Raw genomic sequence first — 20,431 nt, 5'->3', positions numbered from 1 at the left:
GCATCGCGGGGGGCACTGCGGGACCCCGGGGCCGGTGTGACCGCCGAGGGACCCCAGCAGCATCACAGCCCCGCTCCCGCTCGGCTGGACCCCAAAAGCTCAGCTCGCTGCCCGCAGCACCCCGCAGGAGCCACGGGAGCCCCGCACGGCGTGTGAGAGGGACGGTGAGTGCATCGGGTGGGGTCGGAGCCCTGAGTGCCGCCAGCACGGCCTGTCCTCGCCGCGCTCAGCGGCAGGATGGTGGCCCAGGGCCGCTTTTCCTGTGACCCGCCACCAGCAGAGATGCCCTCGCTGATCTGCCCCCGTGCTCCCTGCAGGCTGGAGCCCCCGTGATGAGGATCACCCGGACCCCCAGCCTCCCCCAGCTGCCCCCCGGCTGCTCCTGCCACGCTGCCCGGCCGCAGGGAACCCTGTCCCCATGAGCATCGCCTCGGTGGCTCCCTGTCACCGGCCGGGACCTGCGGCCGGCACCACGCTCGGGTTCCGGGGACACGGTGTCCCCACGCCGCCCCCTCCTTCACCCGCCCCAGCAGCCCCCGTGAGTGCCAGCAGCCCCTGCTGAGCTGGATGTGGCGCTGGGACGGGGACACGGCTCGGCAGGATGGCGGCAGCGCGCTGGTACCACCGCGACATCAGCCAGGTGGTGGCCGAGGAGCTGCTGGCCAAGGCTGGGCGGGACGGCTCCTTCCTGGTGCGGGACAGCGAGTCGGTGAAGGGCGCATATGCCCTGTGCCTCCTGTGAGTCCCTGCCCCTCCTCTGCCTGTGCCTTCTGTGCCTCTGTCCCCTGCCGGCCTCCCTCTGTGCCTCTCCCCGCTCCAGGCACCGCCAAAACCTCATGGAAGAGCTGCAGGGATGTGGGTGGGGTGGCAGCTCCCTGGCACCGGGGTTTTGGGTGATCCCCGGGTTGGGAGCAGGATGAGGGTTGGGCCCACAGCCGCGCCCAGCACCATGGCTGCTGAATGGGTAACCCCAAATCCGGGGCACACTGAGCTGTTCTGGGGTGCCTGCTGGCCTGTGAGCATCTCCCATGCTGGGGATTTGGGGCTACAGCCCCCAAGATGGGGCCTCTTGCCACCCCCACACCTGGAACCAGGTGTGCAGCCCCTGAGAGCGCTGCTGCCTGCGCCCTTCCTGCCCTGCACCCTTCCTGCCCGCTGTCACATGTCTGTGCAGGCAGGTTTGGCAGGATGCGCCCCCTTTCCTTCACTGCCCTGGCTCTTTGTGTGGGACAAACTGCAAATTTGGGCTCTGGGGGTGCGGGGCATGAGCCAGAGATGGTGGCATGGGCAGGGATGGGCACTGGCCCCACAGGCAGCACGGCAAAGGCTCTGTGTGTAGCCCAGTGAGTGCTGGGGGAGTCACAGCAGTCCCGAGCTGTTTGGGAGCAGGGGAACACTGCACATCCTCCCGCAGACTCCGAGCTGGGGGTGATGATTTATTTCTAGAAGTGCTGGCTCGGCCCCTCTCCCTGCAGAGGGGACGGGGTGTTTGTCTCAGGGCTGGGCCCCAGCGCTGCCGAGGGCAGCAGAACGGGGCCCTCACCTGCTCTCTCCAGGTTCCAGAGGCACGTCTACACCTACCGCATCCTCCCCGATGAGGAGGGGCTGCTCTCCGTGCAGGTGGGTGCATCCCCCGGCCCGGGCGGTGCCTGGGAGCTGGATGTGGGCAGGATGCAGCTGTGCAGGGCCCCCGGTGCTCGTCCCCCTCCCCGGCGAGATGGCATCAGCCTGTGGTTTGTGTTCTGCACAAGCTGCAGGATGCGGGCGCTTTGCAGCCTCACCAGCTCAGGAGGAGCTGCCTCTGCACAGCATCCCGGCGCTGTCCCTTGCTGCCACACGCCCTGTCACAGCCTGGCCACACAGAGCCAGCCCCACGGAGGGTCTGTCCTGCCCTCGCTTCCATGTCCCCTCGGGGTTTCTCCTGGTGCCCAGCTTTCTCCAGCTGCCCTTTCTGCCCCCTAAAAGGAGCATCCTGGGTGCCCGCGGGGGAGCATCCCTGCCTGCTGGGCCCGGTGTCCAGCTGGCCCTTCCCACTCACCACGGGCACATCTTGAGGGACAGACCCACCGAACCCTGCAGGCTGGGGCTGCCTTGGCAGAGGAGGGGATGTGATGGCGCTTCCCCCACTCTGCCTCCCCAGACCATCCAGGGCATCCAAGCCAAGTGTTTCCACACCCTCCCCGAGCTGATCGGTGCCTACCAGCACCCCAACAACGGGCTGGTGACCCCGCTGCTGCACGCCGTGCCCCGGCCGCGGCCCGAGGAGGACCCGGGTGAGCCGGGAGGGGCCGGGGGCCGTGCCGGGCTGGCGGCGGGAGGGGAGGGCCCCGCTGAGCTGCTGACTCTGCCCGCAGACGGGGAGGATGCCCGGGGCTGGGGGCACACGGGGCCGTGTCCCGGCGCTGCCCCCTCCAGCCGCGCCCACATCCCGCAGCAGCTGCACCAGAGGCTGCAGGAGCAGCTCCACAGCAGGTAACGCAGCCCTGCCCGCCCCGGGAGATGGGATGGTGGTGCCCAGTGGGGATCTTGATCTCCACCCCTGTCCCAGCCCGGCCAGCGACTTCATGGGCTTCATGGCCGAGTACCTGACCCACCACGTGCAGGACCTGGAGGCTCTGTGCCACGGGCACCCGCAGCTGCGGCACCTCAGCACCGCCTTCGCCACGGCCTGCCGGGCACTGCACAGGTCAGCGCGGCCTGGGGGCTGGAGCGGGGCCACCCCCCGGTCCCTGTCCCCTTTTGGTGCGTCAAGGCCCGGGAAACGCCCACAGCGCCCCTTCTCTCCTCCCCTGCAGCGAGATCGACTTCACGCTGGCGGGTCTGGAGACCCTGGCCAGGGTGTTCGACCCCCCTGTGTCCCCTCGCAGCCCGGCCAGGGAGCAGGTGAGTGTCCCCACAGCCCCCAGGGACATCCACATCCCAGACCCACAGCGAGGAATCCACCCCTCCAGTGCTACCGTGCTGCTCCAAAATGATCCATCCTCCCCTTCAGGGCTTCCTGAGCAGCGACCCAGACCTGGAGCTGCTCCTCAACAAGATCTCCACTGTCAACCACCTCCTGTCTTCGCTGGAGAAGAAGGTGCCTGACCCCAGTCATGGTGCAGGAGGAGGCACAGCTCCCCCTCCCCTAAATTAACCCCTCTGCCACCCCAAACTGTGGTGGCAGCACAGGGCTCCCAGCTGTCCCAGTGCCCCCATCATGCTGCCTGTCCCTCTGGCAGGTGCTGAAGTCGCTGCAGGAGACGGTGACAAGGCACAACCTGGCCCTGCCCAGCGTGGCCATGGCCCCCCAGCCAGCTGCCAGGCCCCTGGCCGTGCAGAACTTCGAGGTGAGCCTGGGGACACAGAGGGACCCCAGTGTCACTGCTGGGCAGGGCGGGTGTGGGGACAGCTCCAGAGCCACATCCCCACGTGCAGGTGAAAGTGGGCAAGTCACAGCGTGCAGGCCTGGTGGTGGACGTGGAGTCGGGGACAGTGACGATCACCAAGCGGGGCAGTGGATCCCCGGAGGAGGTGATCCCACAGGATAAAAGTAAGGAGTGCTGCCCTCCTGCTGACTGCAACTGGCATGGTTTGGGGCTGTTCCCTGCCATAGGCCTGATGCCACGGGGATGGGCCACACGCTCTGTCACATCCCCTGTGGTGGGCAGTGGGGGCCACCGTGCCCCCCTGACCCCCATCATTCAGTCCTGCAGCTGATCAAGTACCAGAGTGTGCAGAGCAAGGTGAGGCTGGTGTGTGCCCGTGAGAACCAGAAGAGCCTGAGCAGGGATTTCATCTTCCCCAACGCCCGGGTGAGCAGCACCAGCCGTGCCCATGGCATGTCCCTGGGGGATTTGGGGCCCTTGGGAATGGGGGAAGCAGCAAATCAGTGGTCTCAGGACTGTGACACCTCTGCAAGCTGGCTCCTACACCTGGGGGTGATGCCCACATCGTCCTGGGGTGCTGTGCCCCCCATGTCTCTAAGACACCCTCACCATCCTGCAGAAGCGAGAGGCTTTTTGCCAGCTGCTGCAGCTGATGAGGATCCAGCACTCCAACCTGGACGAGCCTGAGATCATCTCGGTGTATGTCGGGACGTGGAACATGGGTAAGGGACCAGGAGAAGGTGGCCTTGTCCTGGGAGGTTTTGTGGCTCTTTGTGAGCCTGGCTGGGTTTTGGGAGGTGTCTCAGGTCCAAGCTGGTGGTCAGGAGGAGGAGGCTGGAGAAGAACCAATCTGGCTGCCACGTGCTTTGTCTGTCCTGTGGCCATCCGCTCACTAGGAGGGTGCTGGGGAGACAGAGGAACAGGGATATCACGAGGGTTTTGGGCTGTAAATCCCAGCAGCAGCCTGGGATGCACACGGCTGATCCAGGATGGCAGGCAGCTCCTGGAGACGGGCAGGGCTGCGCTGGAGAGGAGCTCGGGGTGCTGGCACGTCCCCTCCGCGTGACACGTGTCCCTGCCCGCAGGCAGCACGCCCCCACCCCGCTCCCTGGCCTCGTGGCTGACCTCGAGGGGCTTGGGGCGCACACAGGACGAGACCACAGCCTGCATCCCCCACGACCTGTACGTGATCGGCACCCAGGAGAACTCCCTGGGCGACCGCGAGTGGGTCGAGTTCCTCTGCGCCTCCCTCAAGAGCCTCATGGCCATCGACTACCGAGTGGTAATGGCAGGCACAGCCAGCCCTGGGGGGTACCAGCAGCCATCACCCCACAGCTCCCACCCCAACCCCCAGGTCCTCCCCCCCCACCCCAAATCAGCCCAGGGAACACCCAGTGCCCCACAGTCCCCATGAGTGCTGTCCCCAGGAGTTAGGGTCACACTGACCTACCTGTGTGTCCAGCCCCATCCTCCTGGCCGTGGGCAGGATGGGGGGCAGGCAGGCTGACCCCCTGCCCCCCACAGGTGGCCCTGCAGTGCCTGTGGAGCATCAAGATCGTGGTGCTGGTGAAGCCGGAGCACCAGCGGCGCATCAGCCACGTCCACACCTCCAGCGTGAAAACCGGGATTGCCAACACGCTGGGTAGGGAGAGGATGGGGCTGGGAGGTGACCCCGAGGGAGGGGACAGCCCGAGAGCCAGCACAGGACCCCTGGGCTCCCCCAGAGCTCAGCGGTGGCACATCCCTGCAGGGAACAAGGGAGCTGTGGGCGTCTCCTTCCTTTTCAATGGGACCTCGTTTGGCTTCGTCAACTGCCACCTGGCCTCCGGCAGCGAGAAGACCCACAGGTGATGCAGGGATGGGGAGGGTGGGGCTACCACGGGGCAGGTGGGTGTCTCAGGGGGCTGGAGGAGCCCCGAGGGGCTGTGGGGCTGCCCCCATCTGGCAGGAATAGAATGAGAGGCGTCCCCGGGGAGGCTCACGCGGTGCTGCTGTCCCCCTGCAGGCGTAACCAGAACTACAGTGACATCCTGCACTCCCTGGCCCTGGGGGACAAACGTCTGGGGGGCTTCGACCTCACCCTGCGCTTCACCCACCTCTTCTGGTTCGGGGACCTCAACTACCGCCTGGACATGGACGTGCAGGTGGGAGCTGCGGTGCCAGGCTGGGGACAGCGCGGGGAGAGGAGCCCGGGGGTCACTGTCCCTTCCCTGGCACAGGACATCCTCAGCCACATCGTCAAGAAGGAGTTTCAAGCCCTCCTGGCTGTTGACCAGCTCAACCTGGAGCGGGAGAAGAACAAAGTGTTCCTGCGGTTCAGTGAGTGTGGGGACAAGGGCGCTGCTCCTCTTGGTGGGACAGTGCCACCAGGGTCCCCACAGCCCTGCCTGTGTCACCCCCAGCTCTCAAGGTCTCCTCTCCGGGCACAGCCCTGCACAAAGTGCTGAGAGCCCGGGGGACCTTGGCGTGCACTGTGCCAGGGGTGTGAGCCTGCTGTGGGGACAATGACACCCCATGGGGACAGGCAGGACCCCATGCCACCTGCATGTCCTGATTGCAGGTGAGGGTGACATCTCCTTCCCTCCCACGTACCGGTATGAGCGGGGCACCCGGGACACCTACGTGTGGCAGAAGTCCAAGCCCACAGGGGTGAGTCCAGAGGCGTCCCTGCAAGCAGGACAGCTCTGGGGACAGGGACAGCAGGGTGCTGAGGGGGCTGTGTCGTGATGCTGTCCCCACAGCTCCATCAGCCTGTTCCCTACCAAAACAGGGTCTGGGCAGGAGGGAACTCACTTTTTGGGGTGCTGGGATGCCCTTCTGGGCAGGGGGAACCAGAACTGGGGGGCTGCTGGACCAGCTGCTTTCTCTGTTTGTAGATGAGGATCAATGTCCCCTCGTGGTGTGACCGCATCCTGTGGAAGTCACACCCGGAGACCCACGTGGTCTGTAACTCCTATGGTGAGTGAGACCCTGTGTGACAGCAGCCAGGGGTGGCCAGTGCTGCCCAGGACCCCAGGGCTCTGGGACCCTCCCCAAGCTGTCCCTCCTGCCATCCAGGCTGCACTGATGACATCGTGACCAGCGACCACTCGCCTGTCTTTGCCACCTTTGAGGTGGGAGTGACGTCGCAGTTTGTGCCCAAGGAGGGTAAGGGCTGGGGTCTGTCACCCCTCAGGCCGGGTTTGGGGTGAGCCCTGGCACACCCTGACCTGCCAGGACCTGCCTGCAGCTCCTGGCTCCGGCCCCGAGGCGCTGGCCTGCATCGAGTGGGAGAGCATCGAGGTGATCCTGAAAACCACGAGCCGCAGCAAGTGCTACATCGAGTTCCACTCCTACTGCCTGGAGGGTGAGGGGGTGCTGGGGTGCTGGGCATGGCTGTGGGGGTGACCTGGCCTGGCTGGAGCTGTGTGTCCCTCTGTCCCCCCCCAGAGGTGCAGCGGAGCGGGGAGAACACCTTCCAGAACTGTGACATCCCCGGGTTCCTCAAGCTGGGCTGGTCCTCCAAGCATCTGCCTGTGGTGTGTGGCTCTGGAGCATCCTCACCCCCATCCCTGCCTCTGGCTCTCTGCCCTGAACCCCAATGCGAGCTGCATGTCACCACCCCCAGGACAGAGCCTCCCTGTGCCCCCCCACCCCTTGGCAGCCCCCTAAGCCTCCCCTCTCTGTGCACAGCTGAACCCCATCCTGCCCGACCTGGAGTACCTGGGGGACCAGCACCTGCTCCTCAGCATCAAGGGCGTGGACAGCTGCGAGTCCTTCGGTACGTGGGGATGGTGACACTGGGGCCACCATGGTGGCAGGGGGTGCCAAGCACAGCCCTCCGGTTACAGCCTGCTGGAGGTAGCGGGACCCTGGCACCCACCCTGCTCGGGGTGCTGCTGCTCACGGGGGTCTCCCGCGTCCCCCGAGCCCCGGGGGCTGGCGCTGTGCCCGCAGGAGAGTGCTGCCTGGCCCTGCGGTCAGCGATCGGCAGCACGGCCCAGCAGTTCGAGACGTTCCTGTTCCACCGCGGCGAGGAGACGGGTTCTGTGCGCGGCTGGATGCGGGTCCGGGTGCCCCGGGGCCGGAGCGGCACCCGCGAGCGGCTCTACGGTAACGGCGGCCGCGCGCAGCCCCCTCCCGGTGCTCGGGCACGTCCTGGGCCACGCTTCCCTCTGGCCCCGGCCGTGAGGTGAGGCCTGACCTCGCTGCCTTTGCAGAGTGGATCAGCTTTGAGGAGGAGGATGCTGAGCCGGCGGCAGAGCCCGCGGCGTGCCCCAAGGCAGCCCCGCAGCGCCTCAGGTACCCCGGGCGGGCTCGGCCGTGCCGCAGCCCCGGAGCGGGGGGATGCTGAGCCCCTTCCCTCTGTGCGCTTCGCAGGAGCCGCCCTCGCAGCCTCCCGGAGCCGGCCACCGGCTACACCAACCCTGCCTACTTCATCTTCGAGGGGGTGCCCAACGCGTGGCTCCCGGCCCCCGGAGAGGCCCCCAGGCAGCAGGGAGAGGGCCCGGCCGGGGGGCAGCGCTGCCGGAGCCCCGCCGGAGCGCGGGTCCCGCCGTCCTCGCAGGAGGAGCCGTGGTGTGGCCGGCCCCGCTGTGCCCCACTGAGCCCGTCCCCAGGGCACCCCCTGAGCCCCCCCAGAGCGGGACACCACAAGAGACCCAAATCAGCCGTCCTGACACGGGACGCGCTGGGGCTGGGCGACTGCTCGCTGTATGCGGCCCCTCACCTGAGCCAGGTGTCCCCGCAGGGCAGGGGGGACAGGCAGGAGCTGCCACCGCGCCAGACCCAGCGCGGCCTGGAGCCGCCGCCGCGGCCCCACCGGGAGGCGCCGAGGCCGCTGGGGAAGCGGGGAGCGCTCGGTGCCTTGGACCTGGAGGCTCAGCCCGCTCCTCCCGCCGACCTGCAGCCGGCCATGATGTAGCGACAGCTGTGCCCCGTGCACCCCGGTGCCCTCGGAGCTGCTCCCTCCTCCCTCAATGCTCCCGGAGGAATTTCCCTCCTCCACAGCTCCCCAGGCCGCTGCGCTGCTTCCCTTTGCTCTCACTCTCCAGAATAAAGCGTCAGGGACTGGGTGTGTGTTTGCTCACCTGCTTCTGCGGAAGGGCAAGCAGAAAAAACGCCGAGCCAGGTGGAGAAAACACCACAGCACTGCCCTACAGCTCTCTGCATCCCATGGGAACCCTGCACATCCCATGGCAACCCTGCACATCCCAGCCCTCGAGGCTGCCCCTGCCCGTGGCAAAGCTGACGGGTGTCACAGCCCTTGACCCTCTCGCTCTGCTTTGCCCTGCACAGGGAGAGGGGCACCCCCTCAAACACACAGGGATCCGGCCGTGTCCCGGCTGTGCCACACGCGCGGGGGCCCCGGTTTGGGGACACGATGCCCGGGCTGGCCTCAAGGTGGCAGTGGCCGCCTTTGTCCCCAGGATCGCCCCGCAGGGCCGGGGGCCAGCGAACAGCGCCGCGGGCACTGCGGGAGCCCGGGGGCAGCGGGGCTGTCCTGGGGGAGGGAGTGAGGGGCCCCAGTGATGGGGCTGCGACCCTCGTGGCTGGGGGACTGCGGTCTCCATGAGAGAGGGGCCATGGTGGCCGTGGGCAGAGGGACACAGCCCATGGGAGAGGGACTATGGACCTTGTGGTTGAGTGACCACGGGCAGAGGGATGTGGCCACCACGGGCGGGGGGACACGGTGCCCATGGATGAGGGGCTGTGCCCTCATGGCTGAGGAGCCTTTCCCTTTCCTGGGAAAAGGGCTGTGACAGCATGGGAGAGGCCACCATGCCCCGTGTGCGGGGGCTGCAGGTGGCCCAAAGCCTGCGAGGGCAACAGAGGGATGGCAGCACATTGGGGCTGAGCCCTGCGGCAGCTCCTGCCTCCGCCTCTGCCCGCCTCCAGCCCTGCCTTCCCGGGCACTTTGCTCCCGGCCGTGGGAAGCGGAGAGGGCACACTCGGCACGGCACGGCACGGCACTGTCAGAGCCACCCACAGTCCCCGGCATGGTCCCGTCCCGCGTGGGGAACAGGCTGTCCCCGTGGGGGCCCCACTCCTGAGAGCCGCCCAGGTCTGCAGGTGAGCCGGGACAGCCCCTGTTCGGTGACAGCCGGGAGGGACAGCCCTGCCTTGTCACGAGGTCCCAGCTGGGCTCTGGGCTGAGGGACAGAGATGGGACCTGCAGGGCTGGGTGGGTGCAGGGTGGGGGTCAGCCACTGCTCACCAGCCCCCCAAATCCCTCTGTACCCCCTCCTCTCTAACATGCCACCTCTTTCCTCTGTCACTGAGAGCCTTCATCCATCCCAGTGTGTCCCCTTCCTCTCCTCCATCCTCCTCTCCATCCCCCAAATCTGTCTCATCATGGGTTGGAGCTGCCCTGGTGCTGCCGTGGCTCAGCCCGACACCGTGGCTGGGGACAGGGCCAGCCCAGCAAGGCTGGAGGGGAACCCTCACCCTCACCCCCACCCTGCCAGGGTCACCTCGGGCCAGGAGATGGGGTGGATAGCGAGGGAAACGCCCGACCCTGTCCCTGCTGGTGTCCCTGGGGATGTGTCCCGGCAGAGCGTGCCTTGGCTGCTCCTGCAGGCGAGGGGAAGGATTGGAATTGGGTCACATCCCCTTGTGCCGGGGCTTTGGCTGCAGCAACCACGTGGCGATTAGGGACAAGGGTCCTTCTGCAGGATGTTTTGCATAATTTCTCCTTGTTTTGCAATTTCCAAGGGCTTAGGCCAGGAGAAAAGCCCTGCTTTTCCCATGCTCCAGTAGCAGCCGGTCCAGGCTCACCCATCCCTTGGCAGCTGCTCCAAAATCCACTCTCACCTCCCCTCTCCAAGCTCCTGCTGCTGCTCCACGGTCCCCAGCACCACCATTCCCATCCTGTCCCACCAGCAGGACTTTGGCTCCAGGGCAGGTTCTGCTCTGGTGTTGTCCCACTCCTCCATTTCTCTGGAGTCTTTCCAACACCTCCCTGAATCCCCAGGGCTGGGGGAGCCCTCAGATCCCACCAGGACTGGTGCTGCCAGCGGGGCCAAAGAACAGTTCTGGCTGGGAACATCTGCAGGACCAGGATTCAGGGAAAAGCTGCCAATCCTGAGGCCAAGGGCATCGTGTGCCCTCAATGTGTGTCACACAGCTGGCCCTGCCCCTTCCCACTGGCCCATGGCCATTGCTGCCTTTTCCAGGACCCCCCTTGCTGCTTCCTGGGGAAAACCACTCCAAAGACACCATCCCTGGGGGATGTGCCTGCCATGGACAAGGGGTTCTGCAGCATTCCTTGTACACAAAATGGGCAGAACAAGAGCATCACCTCTTCCTGCAGCACCTTCCATCTCCCTGCTCCAAGTCCTCTTCCTGCAGCATCTTCCATCTCCCAGCTCCACATCCTTCCCCTGCAGTGCCTTCCATCTCCTGCTCCAACAATCAGTCCCAACTCTTGGCTCGCACCTCAATCTCACCTCAAAAGCTCACAGCCAAGGATAGTTCTGCTAGGAATGTCAGCAAGAAATAGGAATGGGGCTGGTGGTGATGTGTCCTCAGACTAGACCAATCTGATTCATTAAGTTCAATCACCGATTTTGGTTGTGACTAAGATAAGGAAGCAAGAAACTTGTTAAGATATAACTTGCCAAATGTCATCTTCTTCTGCATTTCTATATTTCTGTGGTTATCCTCAAAGGAATGTGCTTGGGAATGGTTAAATCCCACTGCTGACTGTGCTTCAGGCTCTGTCAGCTGCCAGAATCTGGGTGCCTGTGCTCTCCTCTGTGCAGTCCAGCAGTCCACAGCTGCTCAGGAGTTTTCCTCATGCATTTTTCACACTTGATTATTAACTTTTATGTACTGTCTTCTCCATATCTGAATTGGTTGGTGACCTGTGTCACGAACACTGATCAGCAGCTCTGCTCTGGTCAGCCTCAAAGCTTTGTGTTCCCTTGCACCCAGAGGTTGGAAGAGGAAACAAAATCTCCTGGTCCCTCAAGTCCTCAGCAGCTTGGGGACATGTGGCTGCCAGGCCAGGACCACCGCTGGCGCCTGCTGGCAAGCTCAGCTTTTCTACCACCTGTTTTCCTGAGAAAGCAAACCAAGTTCTCCCCACTGTTAATGTTTGATCAGGACCTGCCTGTTGCTCTCTGAACTCATCCCTGCAATAAAGGCGGGAGCTGTGGCGGGCCAGGAGCCGCTGGGTGTTGGATGCGGGCCCGGAGCTCAGCCCGCAACTCAAACAGAGCCCCGGGAGCAGGGCTGGAGGGGCCCTGCTGTCCCATCTGCCTGCTGCGTCATTTATGGGCATCTCTGTCAAGCCCAGGTATCTCTGCAGGCAGGGCGTGGCAGGGATGATCCCACAGAGACACCCCAAAGATATTCCTGCTGGGAGGAGCCCGCACATCCTCAGGGCAAAGGGAAACAGGAGGGGATGATGAGGGAGCCAAGGGATGAAGGAATCTCAGAGGATGTGAACTTCCACCTTGCAGCACCAGCTCCAGCTAGAGTGCATCCCTGAGCCCTGAGTTCTCCCCTGTCCTGATGCCTGTCACCTCCTGGATGAGCTCTGGACAAAAGGAATTTTGTCAATCAAACATGGTTTTGGCTACACCCTGATCTCTGCCAGCAGCACAGCACTCCTGCTCCCAGGTTACTCATCCGAGCACCCATCCTCTGTTGGAGGAGTCGTTTCACCAGGGATGGTGGAGGGTGTAAAGGGGCAGTCCCAGGCAGCCCTCACCAAACCCTTGCTGGACACCACGGAGGTGGCAGATCCTTCCTTTTCCCTCGAGAAGAGAGCTCTGAACTTTGACAGCTTATCCTCCTTCCGACTTCCCAGGAGTTCACAGGAGATCCCAGCACAGCCAGGAGGGTCATGCCTGCCTTGCTCTGCCTTCAGCTGGGACTTGGCTCCAGCAGCTCCTCCCCTCAGGGCTCAGCTCATCCTTCCCTACGGACAAACCCAGCAGCCAGCAGCTCCTCGCTGTGCAGGGACACTCTCTCCCAAAGGCTCCTTTAACAGCACCCCCAGGATTTCTCCGGGCCACAACATTCCCCCAGACCAGCCTTTCTTCTCCTCCCGCCTTTCTTCTCCCGAGGAGCCCTCCGGGAGCAGCGGCATTGTCAGGATGGTGCCAATTCGGCTGAGGCAGCTTCCAAGAGGCTGCGCCGGCCCCGGCCGGGGGCTGCTGGTGCTCATCGGGGTCTCATTGTTCGGCGGGGCCGTGGGGCCGTGCCCGGAGGGGCTCTGTCCCCGGCGCGGGGCTCTGTCCCCTGCCCGCTCCCGGCTCGGCGCAGCGCGGCAGTCCCTGCACCAACTCAAAGGGGTAATTAATGGTTGATTAATGAGTGTCAGCGCAGGGGCTGCGGAGGGGAGCTTTGCCGAGCCCGCTCCCCCCGCGCGAGTTGAGAAAAACCAGAGAACCATCAAAGTGGCCGGAGCTCCTGAGGGGCAGAGAATCCGGCAGCTTTGGCTCCTTTCCACGCTTTGTGCCTGACAATGGTGGGGATCAGTGACTAGCGTGCTTTGTGAACTGCTCCCTAGGTCTGGCTGGCACACCATGGCCACTCCGGTGAGGATGTTCCCGGTTTCCCTGAGGACACCGACGCCGGCTCCCTGGCCAGGGGGGAACACCACAGCAGCACCCGAGGCTAAGTGTGTCTTCAACGAGGAGTTCAAGTTCATCCTGCTGCCCGTCTCCTACAGCATCGTCTTCGTGGTGGGGCTTCCCCTCAACTCCTGGGCCCTGTGGATGTTCATCTCCAGGATGAGGCCCTGGAATGCCACCACCACCTACATGGTCAACCTGGCCCTCTCGGACACGCTCTACGTCCTGTCCCTGCCCACCCTGGTCTATTATTATGCCGACCGCAACAATTGGCCCTTCGGGACGGGGCTGTGCAAGATCGTGCGCTTCCTCTTCTACGCCAACCTCTACAGCAGCATCCTCTTCCTCACCTGCATCAGCGTGCACCGCTACATGGGCATCTGCCACCCCATCCGCTCCCTCAAGTGGGTGAAGACCAAGCACGCCCGCATCATCTGCGTGGCCGCCTGGCTCATGGTCATCATCTGCCTCATCCCCAACCTCATCTTTGTCACCACCAGCTCCAAGGGCAACACCACCCTGTGCCACGACACCACCAAGCCCGAGGAGTTCGACCACTACGTGCACTACAGCTCCTCCATCATGGCCCTGCTCTTCGGGGTGCCCTTCCTGGTCATCGTGCTGTGCTACTGCCTGATGGCCAAGCGGCTCTGCAAGCCCAGCTTCTCCAGCCCCGGCCTCCGCATGCCCTCCTACAAGAGGCGCTCCATCAAGATGATCATCGTGGTGCTGGCCGTCTTCGCCATCTGCTTCGTGCCCTTCCACATCACCCGCACCCTCTACTACACCTCCCGCTACTTCCAGGCTGACTGCAGGACCCTCAACATCATCAACTTCAGCTACAAGATCACGCGGCCGCTGGCCAGCATCAACAGCTGCCTGGACCCCATCCTGTACTTCATGGTCGGGGACAAGTACCGGGGCCGGCTGCGCCGCGGGGCTGCCCAGCGCCTCCGGCCCGTGCCCACGCTGGACCTGGCCCTGGTGTCACCCTTTGCAGACAGCCTCACGGACGACAGCCACGTGGCCGGTGTCACCCGAGGGACAGGGACAGCACGCAGTGGGGGCGGGTGCTGAGGGGGTTTGCAGCCTCAGCTCTGGGCTGCAGGAGCTGCAGCCCCTCAGGGCACTCACAAGTGCCCAGCTCTGAGCTGTCCCTGCCCAGTCTTGCCCTGTGGGAGGAGGGTGCTGGTGCTGGACAGGGCGGGAGAGCCGCCCAGCACTCATGGGAATGGGAAGGACACTGAGGAGGCTCTTTTGGGGCAGCAGGCTGATGTTCCATCCCTGAACTCCCGGGGACACATGGGGCTGACAAATCACTACAGAGAATTGACACTGGTGCCTCCCTGGGCAGGCACAGCTCTTGCAGGTGACTCAGAGGTGACATGCAGGGACCAGACTGAACCTGGGGACAGAGCCCAGGCTGGGCGGGTTCTCAGAGATGTCCCTGTCACACTGCTGGCCGTGGCAGAAGGGAGGGACATGGCCTGGGGCGTTTGCTGCCCATGACCCCCAATAAAACCCCTTCCCCTCTCTACACTCAGGCCTGTTTCTCCCTGCAACAGAAGGAAGAGGGACAAGACAATCATCCTCACCCCCGAGAAAATCCACTGGGGCAGGTCTGGGGGGATGAGCTGGAGCTCCTGTGGCAACAGGAAGGTTCTTGGGAATTTCCCTTTATGGGTGTTTGCTCTCAAATGTTTACCCAGCCCTTTTGTTTGACCAAGTGCCTGCGCAGAGCAGTGCACTGAGATTGGTATCAGTGCTGTTGACTCTCCCACGCCAGCCTGGCAGGAATGGGACAGGGACAGGGCTGTCCCCATTCCAAGAGCCCCAGGAATCCCTGCAAGTCCTTCCAGCATACACCTAAGAAAGGGGTGCCCAGAGTGTCACTGGGGTGTCACACACAGCAACCACACCAGTCACACACAGCCACATCCCACAGGAGCTGCCCAGGGGAAGGAGATGGCCCCAGGGATGGCCCATCTCAGCCCCACATCCCTGTCCCAACCACAGAGACCCTCACTCACCACTGAGCCAAGAGCAGAGAGAGCAGGAGACATTCCTCCGGAGCCCAGTTAAACCAGTAAGAGCTGCCCCTCACCTCCCATTATATTCAATGTGGCTCAGGTGCATCTGGGAGCTGCTTGGCTGCACCTGAGTGGTGCAAGGGCCCTGCCAAACACTGCCCCAGCTGGAGGTGGGACTGCAAGGGCACCCAGATGGGCAGTGCAGGGGAACTGCCAATCCCAACCTCTGGAACACACACACAGGCATTGGGAGGTTCAAAATCTGTATTGGGTATGGAGATGGCAGGAAAGGCTCATCTGGGGCCTCATGGTCCTGGCTCAGGACACATCCACAGGTCCCCAAGTCCAGGAGTGTCCCCCTTCCATCCCAGGGTGGGCTGTGCCCCAGGCTGGTCCCACTGGTCATCAGGATGCCACCCCAAAAACCCCACGTCAGTCCCTCCTCCCATGACACCCCTCCCTCAGCTTGTGGTGACCTGGCTACCCCAGGGGACCGTGCCCACGGCTGGCCCCAGCCCCACCCCAGCCCCTTGCAGGGAGCAGCTGTGTCACCCACAGCCCCCTCAAACCCCCTGCCCCAGGGGGAGCCTTTCCCAATCCTCCCCTCGCTTCCCCCTCTCCTCCCACCTCCCCCTCAGGCTGGAGGAGCAGCAGGCCAGAGTGGGGACTGTCCCCCGCATGTCCCCCATGCCAGGCTGGCTGAAATTCCCCCCGCAAGAGCCCTCAGGAGCCGGGACGGGGCCGGTGCTGGTGGCGCTCAGAGGATGTGCAGCTCGTCTGACTCGGACAACCCGTACTTGGTCTTGTTCTCGTTGAAGAGCTTGAGCAGGGCGCGGATGTAGAGCTCGTGGTACCGATCCACCAGCTCCCGGCTCGGGTTCTCCACCTTGGGCACGGCCAGCGGCTCCCCCACTGCCGGCAGGGGATGGGGTCAGCCTGGTGGCCGCACACCCGGCTCGCTGGGAACACAGCCCAGGAGGTGGCTTCCCTGTCCCCCCAGCCCCAGTGCTCACCCACGGTGGTGATGGGTCTGGCGTAGGGCAGGAAGCCGCGGGAGCGGCAGGAGGTGAGGCCGCGGCCGTAGAACAGGCAGGGAGCGAAGCCCATCATCTTCTGGAAGCGCCGCTGGATGCTCCTCATCCAGCTGCCCTCCTCAAAGACCACCTGGCGGAAGAGGTCGTTCTCGCCAAAGGAGAAGGAGGGGACGAGGAAAGCCCTGAGGAGGGAGGGAGGGGACACGGTGGGTGGTGACGGGGCGCTGGGCACCGCCGGGACCCGCGGGGTGGCAGTGCCAGTGTCAGTGTCCCAGCCGTGACCCACCCGTGGCGCAGGGCCATGCGCACGAAGCCCTTGCGGTTCTTGAGGATGAGCGTGGTGACACCGGGCCGGCAGGACAGCGACTCGGCCGCGCCGCCGATGACGATGGCCACCGCGTTGCCCGTGCCTTGCTGGGACAGCAGGTACCCGATGGCACGGCGGGTCACCGGGAACAGTCCTGCGGCGGGACGGGACACCGGGGCTGTGGCACTGCAGCGCCCGGACACCCGGCAGGGACCGCCGAGGGTCCCCCCGAGCGACGGCACCTGGTGGGACCAGGGTAGGGACAGTGCAAGGGCTCCCTCTGCTGCGGGCAGGGCTGGGAAAGGTGCGGGCAGGGAGAGGGCAGGGAGAGGGCAGGGAGCGGGCAGGGGCTGGGACAGGGGCGGGCAGGGAGAGGGCAGGGCTGGGACAGGTGCGGGCAGGGAGCGGGCAGGGCTGGGAAAGGTGCGGGCAGGGAGCGGGCAGGGCTGGGACAGGTGCGGGCAGGGCTGGGAAAGGTGCGGGCAGGGAGCGGGCAGGGCTGGGAAAGGTGCGGGCAGGGAGCGGGCAGGGAGCGGGCAGGGCTGGGACAGGTGCGGGCAGGGCTGGGAAAGGTGCGGGCAGGGAGCGGAGAGGGCAGCGTGGGGCAGTCAGGGCGGGCGGAGGGAACTCGCAGGGTGTGGACGAGCAGCGGGCAAGGCGGAGGAGCGGTCCCGACAGGGTGTAGCGAGGTGCGGGCAGAGTGCGAGCAGGGTGAAGGTGCAGCTCAGGCAGGGCGTGGGCAAGGTGTGGGAGAGCTGCGAAGTGAAGCCGTCGCTCAGGCACAGCGCAAGCAGAGCAGCATCCCTGCCCTGATTCTTTCCGGGAGCGCCATCCCTCCCGCGCTTCAGGAGGGATCAGGAGCCGGGCAGGGCAGGCACCGCTCACCGCCACTCATCAGGTACTCCCGGAACAAGGGCAGGCGGAAATTCCCGGCCAGCGTGGTGAGGAAGGAGCGGATGCCCGGGAACAGCTCCTCGAAGCCCGTGGAGCCCGTGATGAAGTTGCAGAAGGCGCCGACGCAGAGGATGCCGTGGGGGTGCGAGCCGATGATGTAGTTGTGGCTGGGGGACAGGTCGTGTGTCTTCACCAGCTGCGGGGACAAAAGGAGTCACGCAAACGTGAAGGTGGCACCTCCTTTTGGGTGGTCCCACCTCGTCCCAGCGCCGTACCTTCACCGGGAAATAATCCCGAAAGTGCTTCCACACGGTCCATCGCCGCAGGCACGACAGCCTCCTGCCACCTGCAAAGCCGGGAGGGGCCCCTGGAGATGTCGCCCAGCCCAGCCCAGCCCAGCCCGATCCAAGGGAAACCCTCCCCGCGGACCCGCTGCATGCCCCTGCCCACCGTGGTGCTGATGATGGAGGAGTGGAGGGAAGGGGAATGTGGTGCTCCCCAAATTCTGGGAGACACCTGAAAGGGGGCCCCCTCTCCCATCCTGCTGCAAAGCTGGAGGAAGCGGGGACACGGCCAGCACACCTTTCTCCGGCGTGTCCCAGTCGAAGATGATCCAGGCCAGGTAGAGCACGGGGATGAGCCAGAGGCTGGTGAACAGCAGGTAGATAAGGAGCAGGAGGCTGACGATTCCTGGGGGAGCCGGGCGGGGGGTGAGCGGCCGTGTGGCCCCCCGGGACCCCCCGCAGCCCCCTACTCACTCACCCAGCAGCAGGAAGCTGAGCACCCACTGCAGCACGGCCAGCAGCTGGAGCGCGGAGCCGATGTCGCGCTGCGAGGGCCAGGGCACGGCCAGCAGCGTCCTCAGGGCGGTCTGGATGCTGGCCCGGCTGCCTGCGGAGAGGGGGACACGGCCCCCGCCCGAAACAGCGCGGCTCGTACTCGGGAGGGGCCACCGGGCTGCCGGCGGGATGGGGATGGGGAGGATGAGCAGCTGGGGAGGAGGGATGGGGTGTGGGGGGTGGAATGGAGGAGCATCCTCAGGAAGCTCTGGACCATGCCAGGAAGCAGCCCTGGGCAATCAGGGTGGGGAGCGCTGGGCATCCCCAAGTCCAAAAGTTCTGTGCAGGGCTGAGAGCAGCGGCACATCCTGCTCCATGCCCAGTTCCCAGGACCTTTCCTGTGCCCTCCTTGGTGGGGAGGGGATTCGGGGATTTCTCAGCTGGCACAGCAGGGAGGCACCACCCCCAGCAAGTGCCAAGGCCAGCAGCAAGGCCAAGCCAGGGTGGCTGGATGTGGCCATCCCAGTCTGTCCCCACAGTGGCAGTGCAGCCACTCCACTCCCCCTGCCACCCCTTCCCTCCAGCTGGTCTTGGTGAACCATTAACCTCCCTGGGCTGGGAGCCAGGATCCAAACTCCAAGCCTGGCCCCATCCCTCTCCCTAAAACGGGCCTGAGGTGCCGGCACAGTGCTCCTGGCCAAAGGTCCCCAGGACAAGACTGCTCCAGAGAGACACTCCAGCATCACAAAAGCCTTGTATTCTTGGGAAAACTACCCCAAATCTGCATGTTGGCCAGAGAGATGATCAGGGGGACACAGGAGCACCCTGTCCCTGTGGCTTCCCAAGGCAGGGACCCCTGTGTCAGAGCAGACCCACCGACCCCTGGTTCAGAAAGCTGGCAGAAGTTCAGTTCTTCCCAGCTCAATCCAAACCAGGAATGGGACAAATGAAATAAATTAAACACTGGAGCCATCTCTGGCCCACGGGGGAATTTTCCAGTTGGAAATTTTTGTCTTTTTCTCCCATGCAGCACACTGGGCTCTGGGTGATCCCTTCCACCCACCACACATCCCCAAATCCCAGGCACCTGCAGAACCCAGGGTCTTTTTCCCAGGGAAGACACAGAGCTCTTCCCAGCAAACTTGTGCCCACCAAACTGTTGCTTTTTAATTTTCATAGCTCCTATTCCAAAAACCCCTGAATGTCCACACCGCAGACACAGAGAACCCCGCAGGGCTCTGCTGTCAGCCCCATCCACAGTGACAGGAGCCTCTGCAAACCCAGCATTTGGAATTTCCAGGAGCATCTTGTGTGTAACACTCCCAAAGCCATCCAAAATTTCATGCCTGTAGAGCAACAGTGCGTTTTTCTGTGGAGTTATTCTCTAATTGCTCCCAACACCCCTTTTCTCCTCAGCACTCCCAAGCAAGGAGACAACAGTGACAACCACCAGCTCCTGGCACTGCTGGAGAACCAGGAGCCATCCCAACCCTTTTTGGGAATCTCTTACCACTGAGGTTCTGGGAGCAGGCTGCTATGATGGTTTTCATGGTGGCAGGAGCTCGGTGGTGCTGTGGGTGGAAAGGTGAGTTTGGCAATCAGAGGGCGCCGGGCTGTGTGTCCAGAGGCTTTAACCAGGTGACCCGAGGGACTCCGGCCCTGCTCAGGGGAGGGGACCTGCTCCAGCCGGGATTAGGAGCATGGAGAGCAAGTGCTGGTGCCTGGAAGGGTCACACAGAGGGTGAGGCACTGGGGCTGTGCTGGGAAGTTGCTGTTCCTTGGAAAGTCCCGGCTGTTGGTGCTGGCGGGGGCTGAATTCCTCTGGGAATGCTGCATCCCCCTGGGAATGGTACCGTCCACGCTGGGGGAATGTCACAAACACTGCCATGTGACAGCCCCAGAGCCACCCAAAAATCTCACCCTGGAGCTCCACAGCCACCAGACCATTGCTGCTGCTCCCAGCCCCGGGATGGGCACTCTGCCTCCTGCCCAGGGAGCCTGGAGCGCTGTCCAGGGAGGTTTGGGGGGAAAAATGACAAGAAAGGGAAATAGGAGCAGCAGGGAGTCAGCACTGAGGGGGGGCTTCAGGCCAACAGCCCAAGGAACAGTGAGAACCCACAGGGAATAAATCCCTGCAGCTGTCCAGAGGTGCTCCTAGGAAGTGCTGGCTAACATCAGTGTAGGAGAGGGATAAACACACCCACAGGATCATGGTGGAAAAGTAAGAAATGTTTCCTGGGAGATCTGGAACCCACAAACCCTCCTGTGAATTGTTGGGACTCAGTACCTGGGAGAAAGTACCACAGTCCCTGCAGGCTTTCCTGGGTGTGGATCAGTGCTGAGGACAGGGATTGCTGCATGGAAAACATCCCAACTCCAGCTGTGCCCAAATCCTGCTAACAGGAAGGAAAACCACCAGATTTCTACAGAATCCCATTGTCCCAGGGTAAGGAAGC

General features: G+C 64.0%; 3 protein-coding genes across 3 annotated transcripts; 2 read left to right on the top strand and 1 right to left on the bottom strand.

Annotated features, from left to right (window-relative positions):
- On the top strand, positions 1-8,470 carry LOC134425813 (phosphatidylinositol 3,4,5-trisphosphate 5-phosphatase 2-like). Its single transcript, XM_063170794.1, is given in 26 exon segments — positions 1-164; positions 318-738; positions 1,557-1,620; positions 2,141-2,273; positions 2,355-2,472; positions 2,549-2,686; positions 2,796-2,883; positions 2,993-3,079; positions 3,222-3,329; positions 3,418-3,532; positions 3,688-3,794; positions 3,988-4,090; positions 4,454-4,678; positions 4,681-5,010; positions 5,119-5,215; positions 5,374-5,512; positions 5,588-5,687; positions 5,929-6,017; positions 6,245-6,326; positions 6,426-6,515; positions 6,598-6,714; positions 6,798-6,886; positions 7,041-7,128; positions 7,305-7,460; positions 7,568-7,649; positions 7,728-8,470. Coding segments are annotated over 25 exon segments (3,426 nt in total). The 5' UTR covers positions 1-164; positions 318-601; the 3' UTR covers positions 8,272-8,470.
- Positions 8,471-9,286: 816 nt separating this feature from the next.
- P2RY4 (pyrimidinergic receptor P2Y4) lies at positions 9,287-14,468 on the top strand. Its single transcript, XM_063170768.1, has 2 exons — positions 9,287-9,419; positions 12,868-14,468. The coding sequence occupies exon 2, from the start codon at positions 12,884-12,886 to the stop codon at positions 14,006-14,008; it is 1,125 nt and encodes a 374-aa protein (XP_063026838.1). The 5' UTR covers positions 9,287-9,419; positions 12,868-12,883; the 3' UTR covers positions 14,009-14,468.
- A 739-nt stretch (positions 14,469-15,207) lies between these two features.
- LOC134425798 (diacylglycerol O-acyltransferase 2-like) lies at positions 15,208-19,814 on the bottom strand. The gene is made up of 8 exons (XM_063170770.1): positions 19,486-19,814; positions 17,959-18,087; positions 17,779-17,886; positions 17,472-17,542; positions 17,188-17,392; positions 16,282-16,456; positions 15,975-16,177; positions 15,208-15,873 (listed from the first exon to the last, which is right to left on the bottom strand). The coding sequence occupies exons 1-8, from the start codon at positions 19,523-19,525 to the stop codon at positions 15,719-15,721; spliced, it is 1,086 nt and encodes a 361-aa protein (XP_063026840.1). The 5' UTR covers positions 19,526-19,814; the 3' UTR covers positions 15,208-15,718.
- Between the last annotated feature and the right edge of the window lie 617 nt (positions 19,815-20,431).

This window comes from Melospiza melodia, chromosome 16 (assembly GCF_035770615.1).
Source record: "Melospiza melodia melodia isolate bMelMel2 chromosome 16, bMelMel2.pri, whole genome shotgun sequence".
Taxonomy (NCBI): Eukaryota; Metazoa; Chordata; class Aves; order Passeriformes; family Passerellidae; genus Melospiza; species Melospiza melodia.
This window is presented reverse-complemented; position numbering and strand designations above follow the sequence as displayed.

Bases quoted from the DNA above. Each gene is read 5' to 3' on its own strand.
- P2RY4 (XM_063170768.1), top strand. From the start codon at position 12,884: ATGGCCACTCCGGTGAGGATGTTCCCGGTTTCCCTGAGGACACCGACG.
- LOC134425798 (XM_063170770.1), bottom strand. From the start codon at position 19,525: ATGAAAACCATCATAGCAGCCTGCTCCCAGAACCTCAGTG. The intron at 17,543-17,778 runs GTGTGCTGGCCG...CCGGCTTTGCAG, and splicing joins CTGGGACACGCCGGAGAAAG to GTGGCAGGAGGCTGTCGTGC. The intron at 16,178-16,281 runs GTGGGTCACGGC...CTCCCTCCTCAG, and splicing joins CGCATGGCCCTGCGCCACGG to GGCTTTCCTCGTCCCCTCCT.